The sequence below is a fragment of the Octodon degus genome, unplaced genomic scaffold, assembly GCF_000260255.1.
Source record: "Octodon degus isolate 3935 unplaced genomic scaffold, OctDeg1.0 scaffold00003, whole genome shotgun sequence".
NCBI classification, from domain to species: Eukaryota; Metazoa; Chordata; class Mammalia; order Rodentia; family Octodontidae; genus Octodon; species Octodon degus.
Window position 1 is genome coordinate 6678902 of NW_004524579.1, and position 14234 is coordinate 6693135.

Below are 14234 nucleotides of genomic sequence, written 5' to 3' on the forward strand. Positions count from 1 at the left end.
CCATATAGTTAGCAGACATTTATTGACCGAAATTTACTTGAAATCTGGTCTGGATTAGGTTGGCTGATAAGTTTCATTTTGTCTTCTTGTTTCAAAATTTCAATAGTTTGGCCCATACCATTGTTAAAAACAGTAATCACAAAACAGTAACAATAACTTTACACACATGTACAGAGGAGTGGTAATTTCATCTTAAAAGTTATAAAAATGTTATCTCAGATAGCATTCAAGATCCCTGAATTTCAAAGCTTATTTCAAAAAACCATCACTATTTTCCATCTATAAACTGCACTAAAGATATGAACTAAAAATGCGTTGCTACCCAGTAAATGTCCCATCCTACTGCTCAGCTCACCATTCCTTTTGGTAACAGGACGGTGTCCCTAGTAAAATCATGACACAGTTCTATAGTTTTAATGGTAAAACTAAAGGTTGAGGAAGTAACCAAGCAATCACCAAGACACTCAAAACAATAAAATCAACATTCCATTGATTTTTAGAAAAAATACCAAGAATAGATAGGCTTACATTAAACAAAGAATAATTCATGTTTTAAGAGAAAAACTGAGACAATTTTTAAAAATATTTGAATTCACCCAAATAGAGATTTTAAACACATAGGAAAGAAATCAATTGTGTATGTGTATCTGTGTGAGAAAGACACAGAGAGAAAGAGAAAAAGAGAGAGACAGAGACAGAGACAGAGACAGAGAGAGAGAGAAAGAGAGAGAGAGAGACTGAGACTATTGGTCATTACAAAGACAAAAGACTTGCAAGAGTAAAAATGCATCCTGAAAGCAGTTTTGAAATTTAAAACTCACTAAGTAGGTAACAGAAAATATATATTCAGTGCAGGATTCTACACAGAATAGAACCTAAAAATAATTCTACTAAAACAGAATTATAATAACAGTCAACACCTGATCAGAAATCTCCCTTTGCTTTATGAAGAAGGGCCATGATACAAGAACAAAACAGCAAACAGTATATACACTTTAAAATGTTTGAGAAACCAGTTTCCAAGCACCATGCGAACAATTAACTAGTTAGCTGGAAATAGCATCCTCTACAATCTTCCATTAGGTTGTGCTTCAAGTAGTCTGTAACTATAGACTTAAATTGCTTAAATTTTATTGCACTATGAGTTGGCTGCTGTCATGTCCAAATGTAAACAATAACACAAATTTCCTTACATTTTCCATCTGTGGATCTACTAAAAATATTCAGTCTCCCGGAAAATGAATCTCTAGCCAAGGGGATTCCACAAAAATAAAAGGGAAAAGCTCCAAATAAGAGTATCTTCTTCTTCTTCTTCTTTTTTTTTTTTTTGGTTTTGTTTTGTTTTGTTTGTTTAATTCTTGGTTTGTAATTAAAAGGAGAAAAGATAGATGCTAACGCCACTGCCTTTTGTTGACTAACTGGACTCTGTTCATCTCTCCATGCATACTTCTGCTAGTGTCCTAAATTTCGGTTCTAAATGATCCAAAAACTCAAGGCCGTCTTCGTCCTGTCGGTCGCTGCAGCAGCCTACAGAGCCAGCCGCCGACCCCCTGCCCTCATAGTTGTACGGAAGGACGTAGTCTGCAGCGTGCCTGTGGTTGTCGTCTTGGTCACACAGGTGCACCTTCTGCCAAGAGGAAAGCACAGATTGTATTATTATTATCTTAAACACCAAAACTTACCCTCAAAAATAATTGCTTTGATTTACCTTTCATTGTTTAATTTTTAATCAGAGTGTGTCCTCTAATGGATTCCTATATGTAAAAAATGCACATGATTGGTCTCTATCGTAAAATCGCGTTAGATATTCAGCATAAAGCACGTCTCTTACAGTCACCCCTCGGCACCAAGTACACACGTGTTCATTTTAAGTGATTATTGCTTTCCCCATCCAAGATGATGGCTGGAAGTGGAGACCTAGCCATCAAAACTGAACCCAAATGGAGGTGAGCTCAGATCTTCCCAGACTGGCATACTAATGGTGCCCGCTTATGTCGCCGGTGTCACACCTCTGCTCTCTAACATCAGAGCAGACACGTGTGAAATAGCAGCACAAAGTCATGAAAGAGTAATTTAAACATTTTATGTAAGGAAGACTACTAAAAAACAAGGAAAATATTAGGGAAAGTAAATAACCACTCAAATCTGAAGATAACTGAATCAAAAAAAGAATCATTTCCCAGTGAATAGGTTCATAATTGAAAACAAAATTCTAAATTCTAAACACGAAATGGCTATTATTTATGTAAAGTTTACAAGATATCACAATAGATTTAGAGAATACAGAGAAACTCACTTCACCAAGTCGGGGCTGGGTGAAATTGTGCCACTCGGAGTACGTGTACCGAGAGTTCTCCATCTCCACATGTCCCCCCCTGCAGCGATCCAGGGTGTGGACGTGCCCAGCACCCCGGTAGGCGTCCACGGTCTGCTGTCCTCCTTTCACCATCTCTATGGTCTCCTGCCCGCCGTTTCTGACTCCAGATCCCACTGCACCACAGGTTCCCTGACCAGAAACGCCCATGGTATGGGTCGTGAAGGCATTTGTGGAATACTGAAACGAAAACAATTTATGTCCACAAATACAGAAATGAACAACAACAGAGAAATAGAAAAGCACTGAGTAGCACATGTCTGGTTTACTTTGTGTGCTAGGAGATAAGCTCTCTGAAGGCAGGCGATTCTGAGTACTTAACTATCGCAATCCCAACGTAGCGTCTAACATAGCAAAACAAATTCAGATGTCAGTGGTTAGCACCTGCTGACAAACCAAAAGGCTTGAAGTCTCCTCCCTGTTTAAAAGCTGCTTTGGGTGCTGCACAACTTCAGCCCTCACATCTTTCCTGGATCTCACCCCTCGAAATCAGTACTTCTTTCTCATGTGTATTCACTTTCTTAATTGAGATCCATGTCCCTTTACCTGACTACAGTAGAAACTGAAATCCTGACCAGACTTTTATTCAGTGTTGAATTCAGTTTCCATCAACTAAAGAAGAATAAAGCTGCTGTAAATATCTTAGCTGTAATAATAAATTCGTACAACCTGAACACACACAAATCATGAATTGAGCAGGGGAAACATCAAAGTTTTGGCCATTAGGAGTCTATGTCTTAGGACATCCTCCTGTAACCTAAGGGTCCCCCCCCACCAATTCCTTCCTAAATCCATCACACTTTTGTCTCATCTTTCCTGTTCTGATCATCAATTATGTTTTTATAGGAAATCTGCTAGCTCCTCTTCTACATACAGGGCTAGGAAAAGTCATAGTGACCAGCCACTTCCTAAAATTGCTATTTTAGATATTCAGCTTCAGGCTGTTTTGAAACCCACGTTACAGCCAGAAAGAGTCCATTAAACTTCTTCCCATGAAGATCAAAGCTGTAGTGATTTTATTACTGTTGCCAGAAAAAAATTAAAACAACTACGCTGGTGACCTGTGACTAATTAAATGCAACCTTTTTACAGCATAAGCAACAGTTTAAGTAGATGGAAAAAAAAAAAAAAAGTCCCTCAAAACCTCAGTTAAAGGTTAAAAAATATTTGAAATAGACTGTAATGACAGGCGAAAGGATGTCATTAAGGAACACCAGATGGACAAAGTGAAAAGTATGTATCACCAGGGAATCAAGCTTATCTTCCCTATGCCATGAGACAGATGCCATTTTGTGGCAAGTTATCTAATAGCTAAAAACTTTGGGCTAGGGATAGAGCTCAGTGGGAGAAGTGCTTGCCTGGCAAGAGCAAAGTCCCAAGTTTAATCCCCAATACCAGAAAATAAAATAAAAAAATAATAATAATTAAAAACTTGGCACCAAAAAAGGTACTTTTGGAAGGAGTATCTACTGGCAACTCATCCTTCAGACTGTGTGTGTTGTGTGTGTGTGTGTGACTGCAGAATGAACCCAAGTCCTTCACACTGCATTTAGTGCCCAGTTAGCTGTCACTTCTTATTTTGAAACAGGAGCTTGCTAAACTGCCCAAGTGGTTCTCAGTCCTGCAGTCCTCCTGCCTCAGCCTCACGGGGTGCTGGGAGTACGGGCCTGTGCCAATACCCCTCGCTTGCACTCATCTGAAAAAACAAAACACAGACATCTTACCACTTTGTCATCTCCAGGAGCTTCGGTGTTTGACACGATCAGGTTCTGCTGGGCTAAATCGTCGGGAAGTGCTTTCACTTCTCTGGTTGCCCTCGAAGCCGCACACACTAATGTAAACAGGACACCTGGAGGGACAAAGGAAGTCCCGTACTTTCTTTAAATCTGTCATAAATGATGTGAAGTTATGAATTCACAATGATCGCTACACAGACGCAGCATAAATAAGACTGTGTATTGAAAGAAAACCACTTTTTAGGACATGAAGTGTGACTGCTGGTGTCAAAGTGGTATTCAGTAGAAAAGTCTGCCCTGAACGGATAGGCTACAAATACACCACACGTGCTATTGTTTTATACCAAATTTTATATCTGTGACAATAAAAGCACTACGTGTAAGTGCACTTAAAAGATTTTAACTACATTAGTGTGTTAAGCAGAAATGCGGCTACGTGCAAACGACCGGCAACAGGAAATAGTGTTGATGCTACGAATGTGTGCTGAGAGTTCCTGTGAAGCTAGTAATTTGAACTGGACAGACAAACTTACAGAACAGCAGCGCCACGCCCAGCAGGATGGCCAGGATGGCCCACGGCCCCAGCCGCACCGCGCCGCCTCCCTGCCGCTCCATGGAGCGCACATCGCACTCCGCTGGGGTCACGCAGTCGCACAGCCGGACTGTCAGCGAAGTGACCGAGGACAGGCCGAGTCTGTCTGTAACTCGCACCGGCATCACGTAGGACCCAAACGGAGGGTCATTCTGGTAAGAAAGACGCGCTGCCGTGTCTAGAAGATGAAATAAGCGTAAGCGTTAGGGCGAGCGCAAGCCTCGAGCCGCCAGCTAGGGAGGCCTGCTCCCCTACAGCCGGGTGCTAGGGGCCTGCGGGCTGCAAGGGAGCGCGCCCCGCAGCTTGGAGCCACAGCCGTCCCGCACGCTGCGCACAGCAGTCTGTCTGTACTGTCTCTAGTGCAGAGAGAAGGCTCTGAGCTCTTAGGACACCTTTTATCCGTTCATAAACCAGTCCTTTCTGGCATGTCTAGCAGGCTTGCTAAGAGGATTATTCTTATCATTTCTTTAAAATATTCCATTAAACCAGTCAGTGTCTATGTCCTTCATCCATCAGAAATTCTGGGTTTTTCTCTGTACCTGGTGTTCACATACTGTGCCAGGTACACACACGCACACACACACACTTGTGATTTACTGCCAAAGACTGATTCTGATAACCCAGAACACACCTGACTTGAAATGGATTCGTAAGTCTGCGGCTGACACTGCATCCTCCAGGCGCAAGGAGCAGGCGGCCAATGGCACATTTTGGTTTTTAACAATGAAGAGGAGAAATATCCAGACCAAAAGCCTGCCTGCACATTCTTGGGTTTACTGCCCAAGACATACCCCAAGTTTTAATGTGCCCACCACATGCCTAGTAGAGAACAAGAGCCTCTTTTGTTTAACTGTCAAGACGAAATCTTAATTTAATGTGGTGTTTGAAGCTTTAAGCAAAAACGTGCATGCTTAGGTGAAGGTATTGTTGAATTAATATTTTAAGAGGAACCACGTTTACAGCTTATTGCATAAGCAGAACAATACTGAGCTCAACAAAACCCATGATTCATTGAGTGCCATGGTCTGTTTCATTCATTATCTCATTTACTCTCCAAGTAATCCTATTTTACACATGAATACACTGGTCTTCAAAAGAATACATATCATGATCAGACTGAGATAACAAATGGTGGAGCCTGTGTTTGACACTAAGCCTGTCTGATTTGAAAGTCTCTCTTTGGGTATTTCTTTTTCTAACTTGGTGTTTCCCAGGCTTTTAGATAAATTCACATACCAGTTACTCTTTACAGTAACAAAGTTTTGGGGCTCAATGGTATAGCGTGTGCCTACAAGACTTGGGTTAGATTCTCAGCAGCATAAAAACAAAGAAATAAAGATCTGACAAACATGCTGCTGCCAAAGTTTTACTTTGCTGGACCAGAATTTTTTTTAAAAATTACCATGTCCTATGAACTGTATTTAAAACAAAATGACATTTTAATATCAAAGAAGTAGAAGAGACAAAATGAAAGAACAGTTGAACCCTACACTGTGACATGCACAATCAGAATACTGTTTTTAAGAAATCCCAAACTCTCAGCAGCTCACAAAACGGGCTTCATAACACAGCACCTTAACTTCTTTCTACATGTCCTCAGTTCTTTTTGTCCCATTGCACCCACGTGTCACATTCTTTCACAACTTTTCTTTCTTCATTTCTCATAAAAAGAAGCAAAACACATTCACTGAAAACCCAGGATTACAAAACACTGAAGGACTGTGCTGAAGAAGAGAGATCTGACAGAGGAGGTGATGTAGATGTGGAAATGCAGGGACGTCACCCTCACTGCCACCTCGCTCATCACCACTGATCTTGACTAACGTGAAAAGTGCAGACTAGGAACCAAGTCGGGAGAAAAGCCCACGACGAACAGAACAGGCAGAAAATAATCATAAGCCATGGCAGGGGCAGAAAGAAGCATGACGTGGTGAACACCCCTTGTGGGCATCAGATCCTCCTGCACCAAAGGACTTCCTGTCCCAGCTGCTGGGCAGGCAACCAGCACCTTCCCCACATGTATCTACCTGCCCACACTTATGCCCCTCTGGGATGCCCACACCACTCAGTGAGCAATGAGACAGAACAAGGAATGGACGCAGGAAGATACTAGAAAGCCCCTTGCTCAGACTCCCCAGGCTATCCCGTCCAGCCTGAGTCTCAGCCTGCCTTTTCCTTCCCCCCAGTCTGCTTTGTTTCCTTGCACAGCTATTGATCCCAAGCAAACTCCTCAGTGAACATTCTTTCTGAGAGTCTTCTCAGTCTCCTGCTTAGGGAACGAACCAGTGACCATTGTGCTTAGGATCTAGGACACTGTTACCATGTAAAGATTCTATGTGGATGGGGTTAAAATGGAGATGAGAGTTCACAAAACATCTCCAGGAGCCTGGGCACAGGACTGCAGGCAGACCCTAGAGACACCCACTTCCCACCCACTGACTCCAGGAAACGTGCCTTCTACATTAGTGGTTCCCACATGGTGAGTTATTCTTTTATTTCACCAAAAACAAGTGTTTTAGATATCTTGATGTTGAAAACAAAACCAAAGCAATGTTTTAAAACATATACCATTAATTCTTGTCAGTCTCCACAGTCTCTGTACTTCTGAATCAGAACTTTCCAAACTAAAGTCAAATGGTGGGCCATTTATGGGTTCATCTGGGTCAACAGCAACAATCTCTGCGGAGAACATGGTGGGCTTACAGATGGTCACTACAGTCCTAGGTATGAATGGGCCGTTATCATTCACGTCCTCGATGATAATTCCTAAGGTTCCAGTACAACTTTTTCCATCTAGAAAAATGCAAATAAAAATCTTTTATGTTGTGATTTTTCACCAGGAAATTAGACATTAGAAAAATTTTATTATTTAATAAGAACTGGAATGTGTAAGTTATAGTAATAAGCACAGCCAAATGCTATACTCTTATAGAAAGTTAGAGAGAAAAATGTTACTTTCAAATGGGCTGCACAGAAAATATTTGGATGTATTCATCCATTCATTAAATCAATTCAGTAAACATAGAAGTTTTTACAGAAGGGAGTTGTAATTGATTTTTAAGAGAAGTAAAGACATGACTACTAAGAAAGATGCTCTTAGCATATTTAAAACAGGAACCAGGTGTGATGGCACACACCTGTAATCCTGACACTCAGGAGGCTGAGGCAGGAGGACTGCAGTGAGTTTGAGGCTCACTTGGGCTACATAGTGAGTTCAAGGCCTGTCTGGACTACACAGCAAGATCTTGTCTCAAAAAAAAAAAGAAAAGAAAAGAAAAGAAAAGAAAAGAAAAGAAAAGAAAAAAAAGAACAACAACAAAAACCCTCAAAAAAATTCAAGGAGATAGACAGGATGCTCTATATAGCCACCATCTGGGGTAATGAAGAAGGCAGGCAGGAGCACCTGACAATAAATAAAAAGAAGAGCAGGGGCTCTTTGAAAGCCAGAGAAGAGAGCTTAGAGTGTAATCCACTGCCCTGCAGTCACAACCTCAACAAACCAGGGTGCCTGTGACACAACAACTGGACCTTGATAGTTCGAGTGTCATCCTGGGTCAGGAGCACCAGGACACCAGGCTACAAACCAGGTCCAAATCACGGGCCACAGAGAAGGAGCATAAGATGGCTAGTTGGGGTAGAGAAGTAGACGAGGAAAGCCGCACAGCAGAAAGGGAACCAAACACTCTGCATTTGACAGAAGCCTGTTTAGTGAAGTTTCCAAAAGACCAACATGTAGGGAAGCCAACCGAATCCCAGTCAAGAGATTAACTTATTCTATGCAGGATACGCATGAAGCAGGCATAGTTTGGGGATCTTCAAAGATGTAAGGAAGGATAATTAATTAAAAAAGAGTGAAAGTGAAGCTTAAGTTCCAGCACAAATAAAACAGCAGTATTCCTCTAACAGGAATTGTAGAAGAAAATAGATAAGATAGCAGGGAAGGAATATTTCAAGAGATTAATTACATGGAATACTCTAGAATTAATTTAGAGAGAATTAGAATACCTAAATCACTTCTAAACTCTAATTTTGTAAGCACCATTATTTATGTCTATTATAGTTAATATTTTTATTTTCAATGTATGGTATGCTACAATCATATTTTATGGACTGATAAGCCTTATATAAAATCATCATATTCATATTTCCTTCAATTTTATAGGATTCATGGAATATAATTTTGTATTTCATATGTGTACATGGATTCCTAGTTGTCTAATTTTATAATTTGCTGTTAATCATGACTGTGATTTACTTTTAAGTAATGTCCTTAATCTGAATTCTAGTCTCACAGGTATCGTTAGTTTCCTATCAAAGACTGCAACTCCCTTCTAGAAATGCACCATGTTAACATAAGTATGATCTCCCTGTAATGAACTTTCCTGATGAAATAAATTTTGTAAAGCAAACAAGTAGATAAGTTGAAGTTACTTTTATTAACACAATTGTTCAACTTCAATGATTATTTAACATTAACATGCGACAGGGTCCATTGTGCATTGAGTAGATTGTAAGTACTTCTAACGCTAAAGATCAGATAAAAAGCAGACCTCAGGAAGTAAATGAGAGCAAACCTCTCAACTACTCTACATGTCATTCTGGGGGAAAAATAAGAAGCGTGAGTATATGAATCAATTCTATTTATTTTGGCAGAACCGGGGATTGAACTCAGGCCCTTGCGCTTGCCAGGCAAGTGCTTATTCTACTGAGCTATCTTTCCAGCCCCTATGAAACAATTTTAAAAATGGATACTTTGGGTCTGAGGATACAGCTCAGTCCGGGGCAGAGTGCTTACCTAGCATGCACAAGATTGTGGGTTTGATTCCCCACACGGGCCCCCAATAATTAAATAAATAAAAAGCATACTGTTGATTTAAAAGCTGAGGATGCATGTAGCTGAAGATAACATAGCTGACTTCACAAATGTCTTACTTTGATCTGACGCGAGGACTGTAATGCTGTATACGCCATTGTGGATAGAGTCTGCTTCTCTATCCAAATTTCGGAGAAGTGTGATCGATCCTGAATTTTCATCAAGAGTGACCCACCCTCTGGGATCACTTAATTTTCTGTACCTGTTAACAATGGGAAATTAAAATGACAAATAATAAAAGTCAAATCATAATAGGAATACCAGAAAAAGCTATACATCTTTAAGACAATAAATTTGGAGCGAACAAATTCTGCACACCTTATGCCACTGTTGCTTCTTGTTTCTGGGTCATATGCTTTGTAGCCGTCGCTCTGGGTCCCCACTGGTGCATTTTCTTTAATACGAACAGTCTGGGTTGGAGGTCTGCACTCAGGACCCTCATCCTGATTTTTCACCATAACTGTAACTGTCGCTGTGCTAGTCACTAGTTGGGAAGTAAGGTCTCTGGTATATGGCGCCTCATTAGTTACCCCGATTTCCAGTGTTACCTGTTGTGTTTCTTCATAATCCAGTGGCTACAAAAGGAAGTAAGTTGGAAATCAGATCGAATGACTTAGCAGTAGGCAATGATAACTATGACATTTAACTTAAATTTGAAATTATGCAAGTACGTTATTATTTCGAGAATGGTCATGAGAATATTAAATGTATGTCAAAAACCATGGTCGAAAGAGGGGACTCCTTCAATTGATTAAGAATTTTGGTGGAACTGGCAAAAACAAAACAAAATCTCTTGTTCAACTGTAAACTTAACACCAGTAGTATAATAGGTACCGATAACAATTTCATGAGGAACTTAATGAAGCTGCAGTATTCAGATTTTAACAGATGTAATCTTGGGAACTTATATCATAACCAATAATTAATTACTAAACCATTAATTTTAGGACAGCATATCTTAAACTCTTGAGATAAAAAAAAGATATTTTTATCTAGTTTCAGTAGAAAATTTTTATAAAATGTTAAGAAGGCAAAGATAAGAAAATAGAAAATTGATGGTCATTACCCTTTCCTTATTTTAACTTCTCTTCCAGTCCCTTTCTTATAAACTGGAAGTATCCTGTTTGTTTTGTTTTGTTTCGATTGTTTTATCATAATGAGAATGAAAGAAAACATTGTTTTAGGTTTTATATTTCACAAAGATAAATTTTCCTCTTAGGGAAAGGCGACAGCCAAAGGAAGGGACAGGACTTAAAGGTCACTTCTTTGAAACAAAGAAGTTAACCCATGAACTGAGCTAATTTTCATTATTTTGCAGAGAAGGACTCATCCTGTGTAATCGAGGCTCCTTGAGAACAGGTACAAGGCAAAATTCACAGCCCCACAATACAGCTGTGTTCCAGTTAAAGATACAGCAGAAATACACTTATGTCTATTCAGGGTCAAAGCTGCTCAGATTGCTTTATGTACTTCTCTGGCTCCTGAATGAGAAGCAAGATCTCAGATGTAAAATAAACACTTTTAGTGGTTTGAGTGGATTTCCCTTCTGAGTCTGGATTCTAAGGGTATACCATGTACTGCACACATAAACCTACATACCACTTCTCTAAGGGTCTGACCTAGAGTAACTCTTTTGGGAAATTTGAAAAATAAGGAGACTCACTGACTCAGAAACAAAAAGAACAGTTGACGAAAGTTTGGCCAGGTCTACTGGCATCAGTCATGCTAGTTTCTGAACTGTTAAAGTATCAGTTGTAAGGTAGATACTATATCGTGTTAACGGAACACTTACGATTGAGTTTTTAAAGATCATGCTTTTAAAAGTGAAAACTAAATATATTCAATCCACTATATAAATGAAAAAATACCATTTCTATCTACCTATGAATCCAATGTATCCTTACACTTGACAGAATTTCTTCCCTGCCATTCAATTCTAGTATGTTATTCTACTACATTATAAATTAGAAGTAACAAATTCACTAGTTTCTTCTTACCTTGATCACGCATAGAACTCCTTCATTGGTTTGGGGATCAGTTATAATTTTAAAACGTCCATTTTCATTGCCCTTTAAAATGGTATAATTAGCTCTCCAATTAGCAGTGTTAGCTAAATCTTTATCCTGAACAGTAACACGTAAGATTTCTACATCAACTGTGTTTTCTTCCACTGACGTCACATACTAAAATGATAAAAAGAAACAAGGAGAGTTGTATTAGCCCTCATGAATATAGACCACCATACAAGATAAGCCCTGTTCTTCCGATTTTCAAAACACCATGTTCACAGGATTTTAAATTTTAACACTAAAGCACTATCATGTCATTGTGTCCATTTCATTTGCAATTCTGAGGCACAGATAGAGACGTGCACACGTAACCATGAACACTGGATTCTACAGTTCTCTGTTGTGAATATCACACACTTACAGAAGTGCGGGTAAAGGCTGGCAAGTTGTCATTCACGTCCCCAATGTTTATGATACACGTGGCAGTCGTCTGCAAACCAAAATGTTGGCCATCCATGTCTTGTACTTTTATTTTCAACTGGTATGTATCAAGTACCTAAAAACAGAGAAGGAATTTCATTATTGGGGAAAGCAACAGTACTACAGAGGAAAACTAACTTTGTATAATTTTCCTTACATTAATAATTTATAAATTACTAAATTTCAATGTGTACCTGTACTAGAAAAACAATTTCCTTCTTCTAGCAATTTTCAATCAATTTAAGAAAATAGTATAGGTTTTCAAATTTAAAGCACTACAGATTCACAGGGCATACAGTTCATTGGTTTTGTTACTATCTAAGAGAAAGAGCTACAGCCATTGTAGATTTAAAGTTGTCACATAATTCATCTAAATATTTATCTTTTCATCCATCTATTCAAAACTAGATGCCAATCACTCTTATAATAGTCCTGTAATAAAGCAATAAGGTGAAACACTCTCCTGGGAAATGTTTTACATTTATTTAAAAAATCATTAAGTTTATGTGAAAATACAGTGTGATTTTTCATTTCTAGGAAAAGTGGCTTTCAAGCTTCCTCTCCCTCAGATCTTGCAGAAGGCTGGTTCTTAGTTTAAGAAAACGCTTCCCCTTGGCATGGTTCCCCTGACCATACGTGATTGTGACCCAGAAGCACAAAGACAAGGTCACGGTACCATCTCTGCCAGATAATTAGGAGACCTGCACGCTATTCTCCTCTCAAAGTAATCAAATGCAAGCCTGGACAGCCAAAAAGGCTCCTTTGCCTCAGATTCTTTTTCTTTAAAATGGCTGCGGTAATTGACTTTCCTACCTAACTCTTCTCTTTTTCTAAGACAAAATAATACACAAAAATCAATCCTAATCTTTTATGTAAAACATTCACCTTTCTCTTAAAAAGCCACCTTGTCTTAGTAAGTTTATCACCTTCTCGGCTATAATGGGCCCACACACCAAATAATACTAGTTACTATGTGTATGCCGTTGCATACGTAATTTTCCTAATATACTCCTCCCTTACAATCTAACACATGTTTGGTCTTGAAAAACAATAGCCTAAATAATAAAATTTTAAGAAATTTTAAAAGCAGGACATGGTGGTGCATATCTGTAATCCCAGCACTTGGAGGCTGAGGCAGGAAGACTGCCACAAGTTAGAGGCCAGCCTGGGCTACATAGTGAATTCAAGGTTGAACTGCATAGTAAGACCTTATCTCTAAAACTAAAAACTAAAAAATAAAATAAAATCATGTAACTATATTTTCAAAATGGAATAAATATTTTCTTTGCAGTGCCCTGGGATGTGCTGAAAATAATTAGGTAACTAGCCAAGACATAAAATTTTTGAAAGACTGGCCAAATAGCGTAGCAGATTAAAGCACCAACCCCAGCTAGCCAACCCCACCCTGGGGCGCACTGAGATGGCAATTGAGACTGGGCATGGTGGCACACGCCTGTAATGCCAGTGCTTGGGAGGCTGCACACAGAAGAATCACTACGAATCCAGTCTACATAGTGAGACCCTGTAGACCCTGCAGAGCCTGTCTTAACACACATACACACACACACACACACACACACACAGAAATAACATTTTGTTATCCTAAATATTAACTGCTGATATCTTCAGGAAGAAAAGAATATTTGACGCTTAGAAAGGTGGAAGGAGCCAGATGAGGCGGCACATACCTGCATTCCCAGCTACTCAGGAAGCTGAGGCAGGAGAACAGCAAAATAGAGGGCAGTCTGGACAATTGAAGAACTTATCTCAAGATAACTAGAGAGCTGCACATGTAGCTCAGTGGTACAGCACTTTCCTGGCTTGGGTGAGGCCCTATGTTCATCCTCATTGCCAGAGATAAGTAAATAGAGACAGACAGACAGGCAGGCAGGCGGACAGATAGACAGATAGACAGACAAAAAGAGAAAATAATATAGGTAACAAATGAAAAGTGGAATCTGGGCCAATAAGTGGGTATAATTCCATGAGAAGAAGGGAACTACTACTGCACTACTCAAAACATCTTGAAGGTCAAATTATTTTAGCTGATTCTACAGAGCATTTATCAAAAGAGAAAGAACTTATGTGATTGTTCGACTTATAAGCCAAATGTGCCGTGGTGATTTTATTTTGCTTTTAGGTTTTTCCCCATATATAACCCTAATTTCCC

General features: G+C 39.5%; 1 protein-coding gene across 3 annotated transcripts in view; it reads right to left on the minus strand.

Moving 5' to 3' along the window:
* Positions 1 to 1347: 1347 nt before the first annotated feature.
* Dsc2 (desmocollin 2) overlaps positions 1348 to 14234 on the minus strand; it is a 36427-nt gene continuing 23540 nt past the window's right edge. For 2 of the 3 annotated variants that reach the window (XM_023714071.1, XM_023714082.1), the window contains exons 8-16: positions 12006 to 12140; positions 11573 to 11758; positions 9894 to 10150; positions 9635 to 9777; positions 7271 to 7495; positions 4644 to 4880; positions 4099 to 4223; positions 2297 to 2554; positions 1348 to 1627 (exon numbers count right to left, since the gene is read on the minus strand). In XM_023714071.1, the coding sequence (XP_023569839.1) occupies positions 1430 to 1627; positions 2297 to 2554; positions 4099 to 4223; positions 4644 to 4880; positions 7271 to 7495; positions 9635 to 9777; positions 9894 to 10150; positions 11573 to 11758; positions 12006 to 12140 (1764 nt within the window). In that variant the 3' untranslated portion in view covers positions 1348 to 1429. Of the gene's footprint in view, positions 1628 to 1708; positions 1755 to 2296; positions 2555 to 4098; positions 4224 to 4643; positions 4881 to 7270; positions 7496 to 9634; positions 9778 to 9893; positions 10151 to 11572; positions 11759 to 12005; positions 12141 to 14234 lie in introns of all 3 variants that reach the window. The other variant, XM_023714076.1, reaches the window with a different exon arrangement.